The sequence below is a fragment of the Caretta caretta genome, chromosome 7, assembly GCF_965140235.1.
Source record: "Caretta caretta isolate rCarCar2 chromosome 7, rCarCar1.hap1, whole genome shotgun sequence".
Classification (NCBI taxonomy): Eukaryota; Metazoa; Chordata; order Testudines; family Cheloniidae; genus Caretta; species Caretta caretta.
The window spans coordinates 368998-385899 of record NC_134212.1 but is presented as its reverse complement, the minus strand read 5'-3'; the positions used below and the strand labels follow the sequence as shown (position 1 = coordinate 385899).

Here is a 16902-nt window from a genome sequence, read left to right as displayed (position 1 = left end):
ATAAAACAGACGAAATGCCTGAGACCTTGGAATATGGAAATAACCATCCTTCAGGTCAAGGGAGGCATATCAGTCTCCTGGATCCAGGGAGGCGATAATGGAGGCCAGGGAAACCATGCAAAACTTCAACTTCTTGAGAGACTTGCTGAGGCACTGCAGGTCCAAAATGGGTCTGAGGCCCCCTTTTGCTTTCGGGATGAGGAAGTAGTGGGAGTGGAACCCCTTTCCTGTCATGTCCCGAGGGATCTCCTCCACTGCCCCCAGGCACAGGGGGTTCTCGACTCACAAACAAGGAGTTGCTCATGAGAAGGGTCCCTGAAGAGGGATGGGAAGGAGGGGAGGTGAGAGGGAGGGGTAGCCGAAAACTGCAGGGTGTATCCTTTGACACTGTGTCCAGCACCCAGCGGTCTGAGGTGACCCATGCCCAGGCGAGTGCTAGGGACGAAGTCAGTTGAGGAAAGAATGGGATGGATCCTGGGAGTTGACTGGGACATCGCTCTTGAGCGCCCTCTTGAAATGAGTGCTTCCGACCCCTGAGATGCTTTGCTGGGGTGGACTGTGCACGCAAGTGGGAGGAGGAAGGACGGCGGCAGCAGTTGAAACTTATGTCCACATCCCTTCTCCTTGCAGGCCCTGGACGGGCTGCCAAAAGGCACGCCTCATGCACTGACCTAGCCCGGTGCCGTCAGTGCCACCAACTGTTGCTCCAAGGCGGCGGCAGATGCGCGGTGCAAAGAGGGCGTCAACATGACCGGCACTCCCCACGTGCTCCAATAAGGCCACTGCACTGGCCACTGGCCGTGCTGCCAAGGTGCTGCCATCGATGTCGATGCGGCCTCAGGTGCCCAATTGCACCGGTGGAGTTTAGGTGAGGGGCTGAACTGCTCTTCCATGCCAGTGGAATCCCCTTCCAGTGACCGTAATGGGGCTGTCGACGCCTGAATCTGCCTGCTGACTGTCGCTGCTGGAGACCAGTGCCTGGAGTGAGAGGATCAGTGCCATTATCGAGGGGACCGGTGCCGGGGGACCAGAGCTGTGACGGGGAGTGCTCCCACAGGGCAGGCGACGGAGATCTGTGCCGAGAGGATGACCGTCGGGAGGACAAATGGTGCTGGTAGTATGGAGACAGGCGCTTCCCTCTAGGCAATCCGCCTCGAGACAGCAGGGACTGCGATTGCGGCGCCGGGGACCGAGGGTGAGCCTGAGAGGATCCGGGCTGTGACTCCAGTGATCTGCGGCATGGAGGTAGAGAGCACTGTCTTGTCTCGAGGGATCAGTGGCGCTCCAATGCCCCTTGAGGGGTCTTAGCGACTGGCTTGCCCTCATAGGGAACCTTTGCCCTTCCTCTGGCACATGCTGTGTTGGCGGCACGGGTAGAGGCTGTGCTCTCTCGGCTCTTGGGAAGGAGTCAATCCCATCAGGAGTTTGGGTCCCATACCACTTTCGGGAGTCGGTGGTTGATCCTTCAAGGGGCTAAAGGCCCCGACCAGGGAGACACGTCCACATGGCTCTGGAGTGGCTGGGCAGCCTGAACTGGGTCCTTTGCCCGATGTCCCATGGCCCTTCTTGTCTGGTGCCAGGGAACCATGCTTCCTTGCTTTCTTTTTGGGAACAGGCGGTAGGGAGCGGTGCCAGGTGGAGCTCACGGCTGGGGGTGTGCTGTGACCGAGACCAAGGGGAGTCTCAGTGGGACAGCTTGGAATCTGGATGAAGGGCACATCTCCATGAGGAGAGCCTGCAAATGAATATCCTGCTCCCTCTGAGTCCTGGGCTGAAAGTTTTTACAAATACAGCACTTGTTCTTCACTTGTGATTCCCCCAAGCAGTTGAGGCAGCTGCTGTGGGGATCACTTCCTGGCCTAGGCCTGTTTCAGTCCGCACAGGGCTTAAACCCAGAGACCGGGGCATACCCCGCCTGGGGGGACTCTAACTGCTAACTACTTAACTACACTTAACAAGTACTTAGCACTAACTACGATAAACGACTGGTCTCGTTAGAGCTGGTATGGCAGCCCCCGTTTTTTCATGGTGTGTGTGTGTGTGTGCGTGCGTGCGCGTGTGCGTGTGTGTGCGTGCGTGTGCGCGCGCGTGTGTGCGTGTGCGTGTGCGCGTGCGTGTGCGCGCGTGTGCGTGCGTGCGTGTGCGCGTGTGTGCGCGCGTGTGTCTTCCTACTGTATTTTCCACTACATGCGTCTGATGAAGTGGGCTTTAGCCCACAAAAGCTCATGCTCAAATAAATTGGTTAGTCTCTAAGGTGCCGCAACTCCTCCTCGTTCTTTCTACTATAAACAAACTATTTACAAGGCCTTAAGACTCAAGTCAGTAGAGAGGAAACTGCTAACCCTTGTGATGCAATGAAAGGTTCTCCAACTAACCACCACAGGAGCAACCGAGAGGGCGTAGGGCCGGTGGCGCCTGATATACTAACGCATGAGCATGGCACTCAAGGGAGCGCCACTGCTGACCCTGAGGATACTGCTACGGCAAAAATCTCTGACGACCACACACACCTAGAAAGGAATCAACATGAGCAAGCATTCGAAGGAGAATGAGCCTTCAAGAGGGACCTGAATGAGCTGGGAGGGGATTGTCAGACCAATATTTGGAGGTTCTCCCAGGTATGGGAGCATGATAGAGCACTAAAAAGGCACAGAAATGGTAGTGAGAGAAAAATATTAGTGGCAGGTCCTTTGAGGCTGTTTCACTGGCTGAGTGGAGAAAGGAACATAGTAAGAGACTAAGTGGGAAAGTGGGGAGGGACAGTGTTAGGTAGGGCCTTGGAGTCAAGGACAAAATGTTTAAACTTGATGAGCCAAAGGAGAGGCAGCAAAGAGATTCAAACAGAGGAGAGGGCGCATTTTAGACAGACTGGGCTGGAGGCAAAGGGGGCGGAGCTGGGAAGAGAATGTGCTTGTCCTCTCTCAGCATAATTCCTGAATTTCAGGCTTCTGCCAGCTTGACTCTCATTTAATTATTTTCATCCCGTTTCTACTCTCTCTCTCACTGGACTAAGAAACTGCTACCAACTTTAGAATTTTGTACAGGCATCCATCTCCTGAGTAACTCTCCAGTCAATAGGTTGGCATAGCAAGGTCCTAGAGGACTTCATGGAGTCTTCAGCTCTCCTCCCTGATAACAGAGAGCTTTGCTTAAGATAGCTTTTTGTTTGTTTTTCAAAGAGCAAGTTATTTAGGGGTGGGCCAGAGATCTGCACCCTTCTGCACAGGTGGCGACTTTCCATTGTGCCAGGGGGTTCTTGACCCCTGGTTCTGCCCTAGGCCCCACCCCCACTCCACCCCTGTCTCCAAGGCCACACCTCTGCCCTGCCCCACATCTTCCCACCCCTGCTGTGACTCTTCCTGCCCCGTTCCATCCCTCCCTCGAATGTGCCATGTCCTTGCTCCTCCCCTTCCTCCTTCCAGCCTCCTGCATGCTGCAAAACAGCTGATTGCAGCAGGCAGGTGGGAGGGGGAAGTGCTGATTGGCAGGACCCACTGGTGGGCAGGAGGGACTGATACGAATAGGGCACTGGGGGGAAAGGGAGGTGGGGGATAGGGAGCCTGTCGGTGGGTGCTCAGCACCCACCATTTTTTTCCCATGGGTGCTCCAGCCCTGGAGCACCCGCGGAGTCAGCGCCTCTGCCTCTCTGGGTAACTCCCCAGCTCCTATTTTCACCTTGTCCGCTGAAGAATTTTGATGACTGTTTCCAGGAGAAAGCAATTTTAGGAGGAATTCTTCCCAGGAGTTCAATGATACGAGCAACATGATCTAGAGAGAGAGAGAGAATGGGGGAAAATGAGAAGCTGGATATTTAGATTTTATGACCATGTCATCAATAAAGTCACTGAAGATGACAGAATCCTACCATCATCTCTGGAGAAATATTTCCCAGCCTGGGGTTCAAAAAGGAGGTTGCCGGTCGCCATTTCAAATGCCTGGAAATGAAATAGCCTATTAATCCAACTCAGTGCCCAAGCCAGACAGTCAAGAGAGTCATTCTTCACCAGTCCCTCCACTCCCTCAGCACCACCCCGTTCTTCACTTCTCCAATACTCCATGACACAGGAATGTTCCCAAGATAAGGAAACACCTGCAGGTGCTCTGCCACCACAGACATCACATTCCCCTTTGCCTGGGTAAATCTCAGTGTGTATCTGGTTCAGTTTGACATATGTTAGGTTCCATATATAGGATATTAAATTGCCTTGTAATCAATATAGGGACAAGAAAATTAAGAGGAGGTTTATCTGCAGTACAACTTTGAACAGAAGTTGGTATTTGCAGAGTGCCTATTTTTAATAACATGACTTCAGACAAGATTTTTCTTACTCCCAAATGCAATAAGATAAATTGATGGCTGCAGACAGATATTTTCGCAGGGTTGCTGGTGTGTCATTCATGTTCACATCTGTGGTAAACTGCAGTCACCATGTCCATTGGGCTGAGAGTCCCTACCAGGCAGGCTGTGCTCCAGATATCTGCAGGAGTGCTGTAATCTAACCCAAGAAGAACTTCCAGGGCTCGGTATGGCTGGGTCTGGATCTCTTTGGAAAGGGGCTTGTACTGCAACAGAAAGGACAGACTATGGCTAGTGGTTCACAACTGATTAAAAACAAAGAAAATCACAGCAAAGTCCAGGACACAGTGGGACAGACCATGGATGGAACATGCTGAATGCACATACCCAATCTCATGCAGGATACAGCAGATCTATATTCTGAACCCCACAACACCTGGTGTGATTTCCCTTCATTCTCTTCATGATTAGACATTTCTACTTGATTGACATTGTTTGACATTCCTAGCTGTAGAAGCTAACTGTATGCACATACAAGCTTGTCCAAAGCTTGCAGCATGACCCAGAGTATAGAGCTCAGCTCTGAGCTGGGAGTGCAGAGGACAAACACACACATTACAAGATGAAATCACTCTCTCTTTCACAGCACACGCTGCAATAAAACTTTTCAAGGAGATGTACAGTGATGGACAGACACCAAGATCAGAGTCAGAAAAGAGAGAACAGGCTCCTTTATCATGGGGGGGGTGAGAGTTGAAACTGACTCACGGTCCAGCATGCGCTGCCTAGGTCTGCAATTTTCACTCCCATTTTCATTATATTGTAATGATCCAATTGATTGGCAAGAATTCCTGAATGAGGAAAAACAGAGCTTAAATCCACAACTTTGCTAGATACAATAAATCATGGTTTTAAGACAGACACTGGATTTATGGTTTATTACAACAATCTGTAACCCACTAATCCCCCTTTTGTCCTATGACTCAGACCCTATGAAGGCCACTTCACCTTAAATGATCCCTCAGCATATGTGCTAAGCACGAAAGCTAAACTATCTGATTGATCTTGTATTTAGCTGTGACTCCCTGAGTACCTTTCCCAGACCTGAGGAAGAGCTCTGTGTAGCTCCAAAGCTTGTCTCTCTCACCAACAGAAGTCAGACCAATAAAAGATATTACCTCATCACCCTTGTCTCTCTGTCTCCAAACTAACAGGTATCTCATTCAACACAGATCATTCATGTATGTTTTTGCCTTTATCTAATGTCTTTCAGCCCAAAGGATCCTACAGTGCTTTACAGAGAGGTGATTCCTCTTTACCTACCACTGAAACTTCTATGTGCTTAGGAGAGGACACGAAGAAGAATCTGGTATCCAGTTAGATCGGCAAGAGGATTTTAGAAGAACAGCCTGTCATTGTCTGAAGTGGAGCATTGGGGTCAGCACCAACTGAGAGGGAAGAGTGCCCCCTACTCAGTCACTCACCCACTCTGCATCACAGTGCCCTTACCACCAAGCTGGGGCACTGGGGCCAACACTGACTCAGGAAAGAGCACTCCCTCCTAAGTCCCTCAGACCAGAGCCATAGCACTCGCTTTTCTCCTCTGACAATATCAGCAAAAGGAAATATGACCCCTCCAGGGTACTGACTTCAGAGCAGATTCTGTCTGCCAGACAATTGAAAGGCGACCAGCTACCTTTTCACAGAATCATAGAATATCAGGGTTGGAAGAGACCTCAGGAGGCCATCTAGTCCAACCTCTTGCTCAAAGCAGGACAAACCCCCAACTAAATCATCCCAGCCAGGGCTTTGTCAAGCCAGGCCTTAAAAACCTCTAAGGATGGAGATTCCACAGTGCTTCACCACCGTCCTAGTGAAATAGTGTTTCCTAATATCCAACCTAGACCTCGCCCACTGCAACTTGAGACCATTACTCCTCGTTCTGTCATCTGCCGCCACTGAGAACAGCTGAGCTCCATCTTCTTTGGAACCCCCCCTTCAGGTAATTGAAGGCTGCTATCAAATCCCCCCTCACTCTTCTCTTCTGCAGACTAAATAACCCCAGTTCCCTCAGTCTCTCCTCATAAGTCATGTGCCCCAGCCCTCTAATCATTTTCGTTGCTCACAGCTGGACTCTCTCCAATTTGTCCACATCCCTTCTGTAGTGGGGGGACCAAAACTGGACACAATACTCCAAGTGTGGCCTCACCAGTGCCGAATAGAGGGGAATAATCACTTCCCTCGATCTGCTGGCAATGCTCCTACTAATACAGCCCAATATGCAGTTGGCCTTCTTGGCAACAAGGGCACACTGCTGACTCATATCCAGCTTCTCGTCCACTGTAATCCCCAGGTCCTTTTCTGCAGAACTGCTGCTTAGCCAGTCGGTCCCCAGCCTGTAGCGGTGCATGGGATTCTTCCGCCCTAAGTGCAGGACTCTGCACTTGTCCTTGTTGAACCTCATCAGATTTCTTTTGGCCCAATCCTCTAATTTGTCTAGGTCACTCTGGACCCTATCCCTACCCTTCAGCGTATCTACCTCTCCCCCCAGCTTAGTGTCATCTGTGAACTTGCTGAGGGTGCAATTCATCCTATCATCCAGATCATTAACAAAGCTGTTGAACAAAACTGGCTCCCGGATCAACCCCTGGGGCACTTCACTTGATACCGGCTGCCAACTAGACATCGAGCCATTGATCACTACCCGTAGAGCCCAACAATCTAGCCAGCTTTCTATCCACCTTATAATTCATTCATCCAATCCATATTTTTTTATCTTGCTGGCAAAAATACGGTGGGAGAGCATATCAAAAGCTTTGCTAAAGTCAAGATATATCACATCCACCGCTTTCCCCATATCCACAGAGCCAGTTATCTCATCACAGAAGGCAATCAGGTAGGTCAGGCATGACTTGCCCTTGGTGAATCTATGTTGACTGTTCCTGATCACCTTCCTCTCTTTTGATTTTTATCTTGGAAAAGACATCCCTTTCCCTCAAATATCTTCCAGATTATGTTACTTTACAATGAAGTGCTCGTTAATATGTCATACACTACCATGCAAGCCTGATTCAAGCAAAAATCTGTCAATAATTTAGTGTCACCATTCACCCTAGAACATTAGGCCCATGAAACAGCAGCACCGTGAGACAAGCTCTGACATAAAATGTGTTACATCTCCCAGATCATTCCTAGAAGGTGAGGAATATCTCTGGTGCAAAGACTCAGACTACAAGTGCTGGTGTTGTGTTTAAATTACAGAAAGGAAGTAGGTTTCAGAGTGGTAGAGTCTGTGTCAGCAAAAACAACGAGAAGTCCTTGTGGCACCTTAGAGACTAACACATTTATTTGGGCATAAGCTTTTGTGGGCTAAAACCCACTTCATCAGATGCATGGAGTGGAAAATGCAGTGGAGAGATATAAATACACAGCATATGAAAAGATGGGAGTTACCTTACCAAGTGGGGGGTCAGTGCTAATGAGCCAACTCAGTTAAGGTGGAAGTGGGCTATTCTCACCTTCACTGAATTGGCTCATTAGCCATGACCCCCACTTGGTAAGGCAACTCCCATCTTTTCATATGCTGTGTATTTAATCATAGAATCATAGAATATCAGGGTTGGAAGGGACCTCAGGAGGTCATCTAGTCCAACCCCCTGCTCAAAAGCAGGACCCATCCCCAATTAAATCATCCCAGCCAGGGCTTTGTCAAGCCTGACCTTAAAAACTTCTAAGGAAGGAGATTCCACCACCTCCCTAGGCAACGCATTCCAGTGTTTCACCACCTCCTAGTGAAAAAGTTTTTCCTAATATCCAACCTAAACCTCCCTACCGCTCTACTGTATTTTCCACTCCATTCATCTGATGAAGTGGGTTTTAGCCCAAGAAAGCTTATGCCCAAATAAATTTGTTAGTCTCTAAGATGCCACAAGGACCCCTCATCAGTTTTTTTTAGAAAGGAAGTAGCATTCTCAGAATAAGAACCTAAATAGAACAGAATAGAATGGAATAGTTTAACACTGAGAACATGAACTAGATGTTCTCCTCTGAAGATTTCTTGTCAAATGTGACTGTCTGGATCACAAGTGAGGACTAGTTTGCAGTGACAGAGCTGTGTATATGTGTGAGCAGGAGTAAAAGGCATCAGCAGATCTGTAGGAGGGAGTGGGAGGAGATGCTGCAGGGCTGGATTGAGGGGCATCAACTGCGTCAGAATAGCAGGGGGAGCTGCGTGTCCATCTCATCGTGATGTCCCCATGAATTGCATAGTTTTGAGGCTGCTGCTCCCTTTCAGCAGATCAGATTTGTTTCCATTCCTGTGCCAATACAATCCCCCTCTCTGTTTCCGATATTCTGGTTGTCAGACATGGTTCTCAGATCTATGGTGATAAATTTAACTGGGCAAAGAGTGGCTGGATAGGAATTCCTACTTCGTCAATTTTGATGGGACTAATGGAAAGCAACTGGGCCTTGCTGGTGCCCCGGTCAGGCAAAGACATTTATTGGGATAACTGTACTCTCTGAGACACGAGAGCCTGTCGCAGCAGCTCTTGATGCCAGGACATTGAGCTTTGTGAAACAGGAGTTTGATCTTGACTGTGGCTGCTGTTAAACTGTCTCGGAGAAAATAGAAGTCACAAATGAGAATGTTTTATTTTAAAGTCACAGAAGCCAGTGCATAAAGCAAAAAAAAAAACAAAAACCACCCAAACAAAAAAAAACAAGGGAGGGCTTTATTTTCCAGCATTTGCTGTTTATGAAGGCTGTTGGTCTATCTGCACTGACTCCAGGGCTCACAGACTGCCCCAGGTGAAAGAGGACACAGGAAAAAACATTAGCCCATTGAGTTACATAGGTACTATCCACAACCAGAGGAAGCACTGAGATGAAGAGACCCTGAGAAGTCATTACAATGCCTATATAAGCCTGAAGAAGAGCAGTAAACACAGGTCTCCTTTAAACATCAAATACTAGAGATGGGCCTTTGCATGGTTAAAACAAAGTACTTTGGGTTACAATTAGCACGAAAAGTGCTATACAAGGTGGACCTGTATTGTACTGTAAGGCTGTGAGTAATTTCTCAGAAGTGATGGAAATGTACAGTATCAGCAAATGCTCATAATTTTCCAGTTGCTCCTACACACAAACCCATCTGCAGCAGCATGTCTATGCACAAACAGACCTAGACTGGGATTTGAGTGATTGGTATATGAGACAGATAGGCTTACTCCTGGAAACTAGAGGTGGAAAAGGCATACCAATACAGGGTCATCTAGGCCAATGGCCTCTTACCAGGGAGTGGAGGAATTTCTCCAACTGTATATTTACGCTTGGTATGAAGTCTCCATATGCTGAAGTTGGGGTGTAGTAAGCAGGAATGTTCTTGTTCCTCGCAGGAATCCTAGCACCTGTATGAGTCCCACTTTCTGTACTAAACTCTGCAAATCTTTACCCTTTCCAGCCTACCTGGTTTCTTTAGGCCCAGATCTATGCTTTGGATCCAGGCAGCTGTGTCATGCAGAAGCTTCTGGAGACTCTCTTCATCCACCTGCAGCAAGATGTTCTCTGGCTTGATGTCTGTGTGGATAATCCGACAATTGGTATGCAGGAACTGCAGCCCTGCCAGTACCTGTATGAACCACAGACGGTGATTAACAATCAGGAATGCAGAGACCACTCCTAGGAGCAGCTTTAGGTGATGTCACAAAAGAAAGAGTCCAACATAATAGACTTGGTGTTTCACACAGATTCTGATGTTTATGAAGAATGAGACACAGATGACATGGAAAATTCTGAAGGAGGCCATCCCAATATAGGGAATCCCATGCATCTGCTTGGAGTCAGCATCCGTGACAGGGTGCTGAGTGAGAAGGATTTACTCAGCCCCTGTCACTCCAGCCTCAATCAAGGGGAATGGATTGGGGCTGGGTGAATAGCCCGGTGTCTACCTGGTAATAGGCAGTACCTGCCAGCCTCATTAGCCAGGGCTATAAAGGCTGGGAGGAAGCTGGAGGGAGGAAGGTAGGTAGGTGGGGGGAGGCCCGGGCCCGGGCCCGGCCAGGCACAGCACAGAGGGAGGTGGGAGTCTTCTGGTTTGTTGCTGGCCAGGCCTGCAGTTGGCTGCAAAACCTGTACTTGGTGGAAAGTGGTGGCAGGAAAACAAGTGGAAATAAAGAACACTGGTGTTGCATCAAGTTGAGGTGTTCCTGACTGACTGGAGAGGGCAACAGGGGCCAAAACCAGAGGGGCCCAACATGCACCTTGCTATACCTGGGGGCTTGTCCAAGATCTGAAGCCAGCACAAAAACTTGGTGGCTCAGAGATGGAGGGAACCCTGCAGTGGCTAGCAAAGCAACAGGAGAAGATGCGGAAGGCACTGCAAGCCTTCCAGCAATCCCACCAGCTAGAGAGGCAGGCCTTACTTACCTGGCAGGCGGAGCAACAGAAAACTCTCCAGGACTTTATAAAGGAGCAGGTCAGTGTGCAGCAGCAGCTCCTACAAAGACTGGTGAATCCCCTGTGAGGTGAGGGCACCCGTGCAACCGTGTTAGGCCTATGTAAGATGGCAGATGACCCAGACACCTTTCTTTGTAGCTTTGAGTGGGTAGCCATGGGTGCCAGATGGGATAGGGCAACCTGGGCCCTACAACTGGCTCACTATGTGGCCGGCAAGGCTCAAGCCACCTATATGCCACTGAGCAACGACCAGGCCAAGGACTATGAGGTGGTGAAGGCAGCCGTCCTAGACCGCATAGGGCTGTCAGCAGAGAAATACTGGCAGAAGTTTGTCTTACCTTACCTACCTTGACTGGCTAGAGGGGTATTATGGGAGCAAGTGGTGTGATACAACTAATGGTTTCATCATAGGACCTAGAAAGAAAGAGGTGACGTCTGAGCTACTTGGATTTAGCATAGTGAGAAATGGGGAACTCCCACATTGCACTAGTACGAAGAAAGTAGATTTTGGGGAACCAAGTAGCAAGGTGCAATGGAAGGAAGTATTAAAATCCACTCATAAGAAAGTGACTGGGGACACTATAATTAAGGTGCAAAAGGTTATAATTTGACCAGGAAAAATGTAAGCAACAAGACATGGCTTTTCATGAACTGGCTCAGATTTGTGATCACTAATTATCATGCTGATCAACATCATCTCATTGTTTCTTGGTCTCTCTACCCTCACCCACAACTGTTTGTTGCATCAATCTGTTGTCTGTAATCTTACACTTAGATTGTAAGCTTTTTGAGACAGGGACTTTCTCTTTGTTATATAGGTTTTTACAGTACCTAGCACAAAGGGGCCTTGGTCTCTAGGCACTACCATATTACAGATAAGTAGAAATAAAACCTGCAATGGTATTGGGGAGAGACCCAAACAAGAATATATAGAGTCAGTTAAAGTGTGTAGGGAAAAGAGAAGGACAATGGTTCATCGCTGCAGGAAAAGGATACCTTGTTACGGAGCACGGAAAGTCTGAAGAGTCAAGAATTTAGGGACTTAACTGTTTGGGAAGAAAACATACTCTACACATGGAGAATAACCCACTAATGAACATTGATTAGTAAATGAAGGTTTTAACAGACTCACTGATACTCACAAGACATTGTTTCTGAGTTAGCCAAATATAATATCAGTAGCAGCAGAATGGCTACTGAAAAGTCCTGTTTTACACTCTGTTAAGTCACATGTTGACAGATTTTCTTAACACTTTCAAAATAAACCACTTTCTGGGCTGCACATCAAATAAGGAGAAATTTCAGCCTCAAAGATAATTTGTGGGGGGGGAAGAGTACCTAACCCACTTCAAATGGAGGGAACAGAAGGAAAATGCCACCTCAGCAGTCCCTAACTCTAGTAATAAGAATTATTGTTTGCTTAGCACTTTAAAGACCGGTATGAAGACAAAGGTTCCTGTCTCAAGATCTTAAGTAGACAAAGGATGGAGGAAGGGATACAATAAGAAGCAACGTTTGAGTGAAGTTGAGCACACAGCTTGTTAGTTCCAAGATGTTCAGATGAATTTTCCCATGGGAGCAGGAGTTAATTCAGAGTAAGATGGCCTCTTAATTCCCACCCATAGAGGGTTTCAGATGCTATTTGAGAAACAGGCTAAAGGAGGAAGAGTCCATTTCATCTATACCAAGCCTCTGGAGGAGGCTGGGGTGCTTAGGTAGCAAATGTTCCTCTGACATCTTGACAAGTGGATCACAGAAAAACTCAAGAGTTCTGAGATGTACCATGTGGTTGTAACTGAACTTTGAGATCTGTTAGCCTTTTCCATTCCCTAGCAGTTCATGGACACTGTGTAAGAAACATCGTTTCTGGCATGTTTGTTTAAGTAAAATACCAAGACTATGTGGAGGATGGAGAAAGATTGTGGTTCTGATCAGAGCATGGGGGATTACTCCCTGAATGAAAATATCATTCAGCCATGGCACTTGCTGCAGCCCAGGCCTCTGGTCGTGTTGTGTGGAAGGAAAGAGAGAGCTATGAAGCAAAGTGCTAGCAATTTGTAATACCATGAAGAAAGCTATATAGACAAACCTCACAGTCAAACTGGAGCCAACTCAGGACTGCTTAACTAAGTGGTCTCCATGTGTATGTTGCTTTCAGTGCTGGCTATGACTGCACACTGAAGTCAGCTTGTCAACAGCAGATTTTTAATTGTGGAGGGAGGAAAAAAAAATTTCTATGATGTTGTCAAAGCTACAGCAGCCAGATGGAGGTTCTTATGTCAACAGACGGTATGGATGACAGGCAGGTTTGTTTCATGTGTCCCTGTGGGCAGCAGATTAATTTTCAAGAGTTGCTCAGTGAAGTAACACTCCATAATACTGACTATTCTGAGCTGAACCAACTTTCTAAATATGTCACTTTGCAACCTGCAACCTCAACAATATCAGTAGTGACAGGTTTCAGAGTAACAGCCGTGTTAGTCTGTATTCACAAAAAGAAAAGGAGTACTTGTGGCACCTTAGAGACTAACCAATTTATTTGAGCATAAGCTTTCGTGACAAAAGCTTATGCTCAAATAAATTGGTTAGTCTCTAAGGTGCCACAAGTACTCCTTTTTCTTTTTGCGAATATCAGTAGTGAATTTCCCAGGCACTGGTCTACAAAAGACCACTGAAATCTGAATAAGCAGCTCTTTTAAAATTCCAGTAAAATTAGGGGTTAGGCCAGGCTAGGCAACCCAAAAGGTCACGTAAGGACATTGATTCTTTTCACCGTATGCATTTTAATGTTAGGTACTGCCACACAATTCAGGTTAAAACATATACTTGTATTTCCTGTTAGCTAACAGCTTTTTAGTTATTTCATCATTTTGGTATTTTTGTTAACTAATTTTGTAATGTCTTAAAAATATCTTGGATTTTTATTGACTTTTCATAGCAAAAAGTCCTGATGCGTTTGACAAATAAATCTAGACAGTACTTCCTTGTAACAGGTTTGACCCCTTTGGTCTGTTCCTCTGTGGGTTTATTTTAATCACACTGGAATAAACTGCAGACAAACCCAACCAGTATATTGTTAGCTATGCCAGTCCTCTTCACTGGAAGATAAAAACATACTAGCCTAAGATGTGCATGTGAGAGGGCAGGTGTGTAATTGGGTAGGGAAATGATCTCCATCTCACCAGAATTGTATTTAAATTTGGGACAAAACCACATTTGGATTTTATGCTTTAGTAAAATAATCCTGAGTGTTCTAAAAGGTTCCTCCACTGCACACCCAACCTGCCCAGCTATCTTCTCTACCCCCAGGCCTCCCCCACCCCGCTCCCTGTGTCCTCACGCTTCCAGTGCTCCGAGCTCTCACCTGCTGTAGGACTTTTTTCACAAAGGGCAAGGGGAGACCCTGGGCTCCATGGCTCCTCATCAGACATCGCAGAGAAGGGCCCAGCAACTCAAATACCAAGCACACATGTAGGAAAGTCAGGGATTCACTGAGAGAGAGAGAATGCTATCCCCACTCACTTTGATGTTAACTAGACAAGCCACAGCCAACCCCTCCCTCCCAGCTGCCATCCTACGCCCCACTCCCCAGGCTGGCCCCTGACTCCCACTCCCAGTGCCATCCTATGCCCCCCAGACTGGCCCCCGCTCTCAGCTGCCATCCTATGTCCCCTCAGCTAGTCCTTCGCTCCCACACCCAGTCCCCATCCCACAACCCCCCTCCCCCAGTCCAGCCCCTCTCTTCCACTCCCAGCTGCCATTCTACATACCCCAGGCTGGCCCCTTGCTCCCAATTCCAGGCCCATCCCTCCCACACGGACACAGCCAGTCTTTTCAACAGCATAGCATTCTGTCTGGCTGATGGCATTGCAAACAGAGAAAGCCACTATTCTTAGCTGAAGGATATGGAAGCCATTTGCTCCAATCATTTTAAAGTCATCTAAACAATGGATAATATTCTTCCCTGCCCGGTCCTTCTTCTTCATGCTGCTCACCTGAGAGTGGTCAAAAAAAAAAAACCCTCTTATTTAGTGGAATACATGTATCGGGTCTCTCTCTCACTCTCTGCATTTTTATCCTGCCATCCACCACCATAATATCTGAGCCTCTTCCATGTAAAAATCTATATCAAGGTCCCTAGAGGATTCTATAGTAAGTCTCTCCACTTTTTTGAGGCTAATAGCTCTGCTTGGGGTATTTTGTTTGTGGATGGTTGCTTAATTTGGATGCTTTCATGTATGTTCTTTTGGTGAAACCCAACAATGAGAGAATTGAACAAACCCAACTCCAATTACATTAGCGGAGTCCGATCCCTGATGGTGAATTTCCTCATAATTATCCAGCTGTATCCCAGGTGAAGGGTAGACACAATTCCCCATAAATAGCCTAGCTGTCTGATCAGCTCAGATATTTCCTGACAATCCCCCTCTGGGGTACTTACCACCACTAAAGCCATCACAACTGACTCCCTTCCAAGGGTATTTCCCACATATATGGAAAGGTTGTTTTTCCACATGACCACAGCTTATCATGCTCATCAGAATTGTCTCATTATTTCCTTGTTTGTGTACCCCCATCCAGTTGTTCTCTCTTGGCTTATGTTTATATTGTAAGCTCGTTGGGGCAGGGACCATCTCTTTGTTGTTTGTTTGTACAGCACCTAGCACAATGAGGATGAGATATCTAGAAACTACTGCAGTGCAGGTAACAAATAATAAAAATGGTATCACTTCAAGAACCTGAAGATTAGAATTTTTGGCCCATCATCTGGGTATAACAAATTCTGTTAGTCCAGTGAAAAATATGTCAGCATGTTGGCATGTTTCCTTTTAGAAACTTATAGCTCCCCTAAATATTTTCTTGTAATTAGAGCTGTTGCGCGATTAAAAAGATGACTAGAATACCATTTATTTAATTTTTTTTTGTTTTCCACATTTTCAAATATATTGATTTCAATTACAACACAGAATACAAAGTGTACAGTAGCTCACTTTCTATTTATTTTTGATTACAAATATTTGCACTGTAAAAAAGTATTTCATTTCACCTAATACAAGCACCGTGGGGCAATCTCTTAATCATGAAAGTTTAATTTACAAATGTAGAATTATGTACAAAAAACCCTGCATTCAAAAATAAAACAATGTAAAACTTTAGAGCCTACCAAGTCCACTCAGTCCTACTTCTTGTTCAGCCAATCGCTAAAAGAAACAAATTTGTTTACATTTATGGGAGATAATGCTGCCTGCTTCTTGTTTACAATAGCACCTGAAAGTGAGAACAGGCGTTTGCATGGCACTGTGGTAGCTGGTGTCGCAAGATATTTACAGGCCAGATGTGCTAAAGATTCATATGTCCCTTCATGCTTCAACCACCATTCAGAGGTCATGCGCCCATGCTGATGATGGGTTCTGCTTGATAACAATCCAGAGCAGTGTGGACCAACGCATGTTCATTTTCATCAACTGAGTCAAATGTCACCAGCACAAGGTTGATTTTCGTTTTTGGTGATTTAGGTTCTGTAGTTTCTGCATCAGAGTGTTGCTATTTTAAGACTTCTGAAAGCATGCGCCACACCTCATCCCTCTCAGAATTTGGAAAGCACTTCAAATTCTTAAATCTTGGGTTGAGTGCTGTAGCTATCTTTAGAGATTTTACATTGGTATCTTCTTTGCATTTTGTCAGACTTGCCATGGAAGTGTTCTTAAAACGAACAACATGTGCTGGGTCATCATCTGAGACTGCTATAATATGAAATATATGGCAGAATGCGGGTAAAACAGAGCCGGAGACATACAATTCTCCCCCAAGGAGTTCAGTCACAAATTTAATTAACGCATTATTCTTTTAATGAGCGTCATCAGCATGGAAGCATGTCCTCTGGAACGATGTTCTGAACCATAAAGGGACATATGAATCTTTAGCGTACCTGGCATGTAAATATCTTGCGACACCGGCTACCACAGTGCCATGCAAACGCCTGTTCTCACTTTCAGGTGCTATTGTAAACAAGAAGCAGGCAGCATTATCTCCCATAAATGTAAACAAATTTGTTTCTTTTAGCAATTGGCTGAACAAGAAGTAGGACTGAGTGGACTTGGTAGGCTCTAAAGTTTTACATTGTTTTGTTTTTGAGTGCAGTTATGTAA

At 46.5% G+C, this 16902-nt stretch overlaps 1 protein-coding gene across 1 annotated transcript in view; it reads right to left on the bottom strand.

Moving 5' to 3' along the window:
- Window positions 1-16902, bottom strand: part of LOC125640672 (SRSF protein kinase 3-like) — a 75562-nt gene that overhangs the window by 5738 nt on the left and 52922 nt on the right. Inside the window, exons 7-13 of the mRNA XM_048859523.2 lie at window positions 14661-14748; window positions 14118-14224; window positions 9764-9926; window positions 5066-5148; window positions 4456-4563; window positions 3866-3935; window positions 3676-3768 (exon numbers count right to left, since the gene is read on the bottom strand). Coding sequence (XP_048715480.1) covers window positions 3676-3768; window positions 3866-3935; window positions 4456-4563; window positions 5066-5148; window positions 9764-9926; window positions 14118-14224; window positions 14661-14748 — 712 coding nt within the window. The remainder of the gene's footprint in view (window positions 1-3675; window positions 3769-3865; window positions 3936-4455; window positions 4564-5065; window positions 5149-9763; window positions 9927-14117; window positions 14225-14660; window positions 14749-16902) is intronic.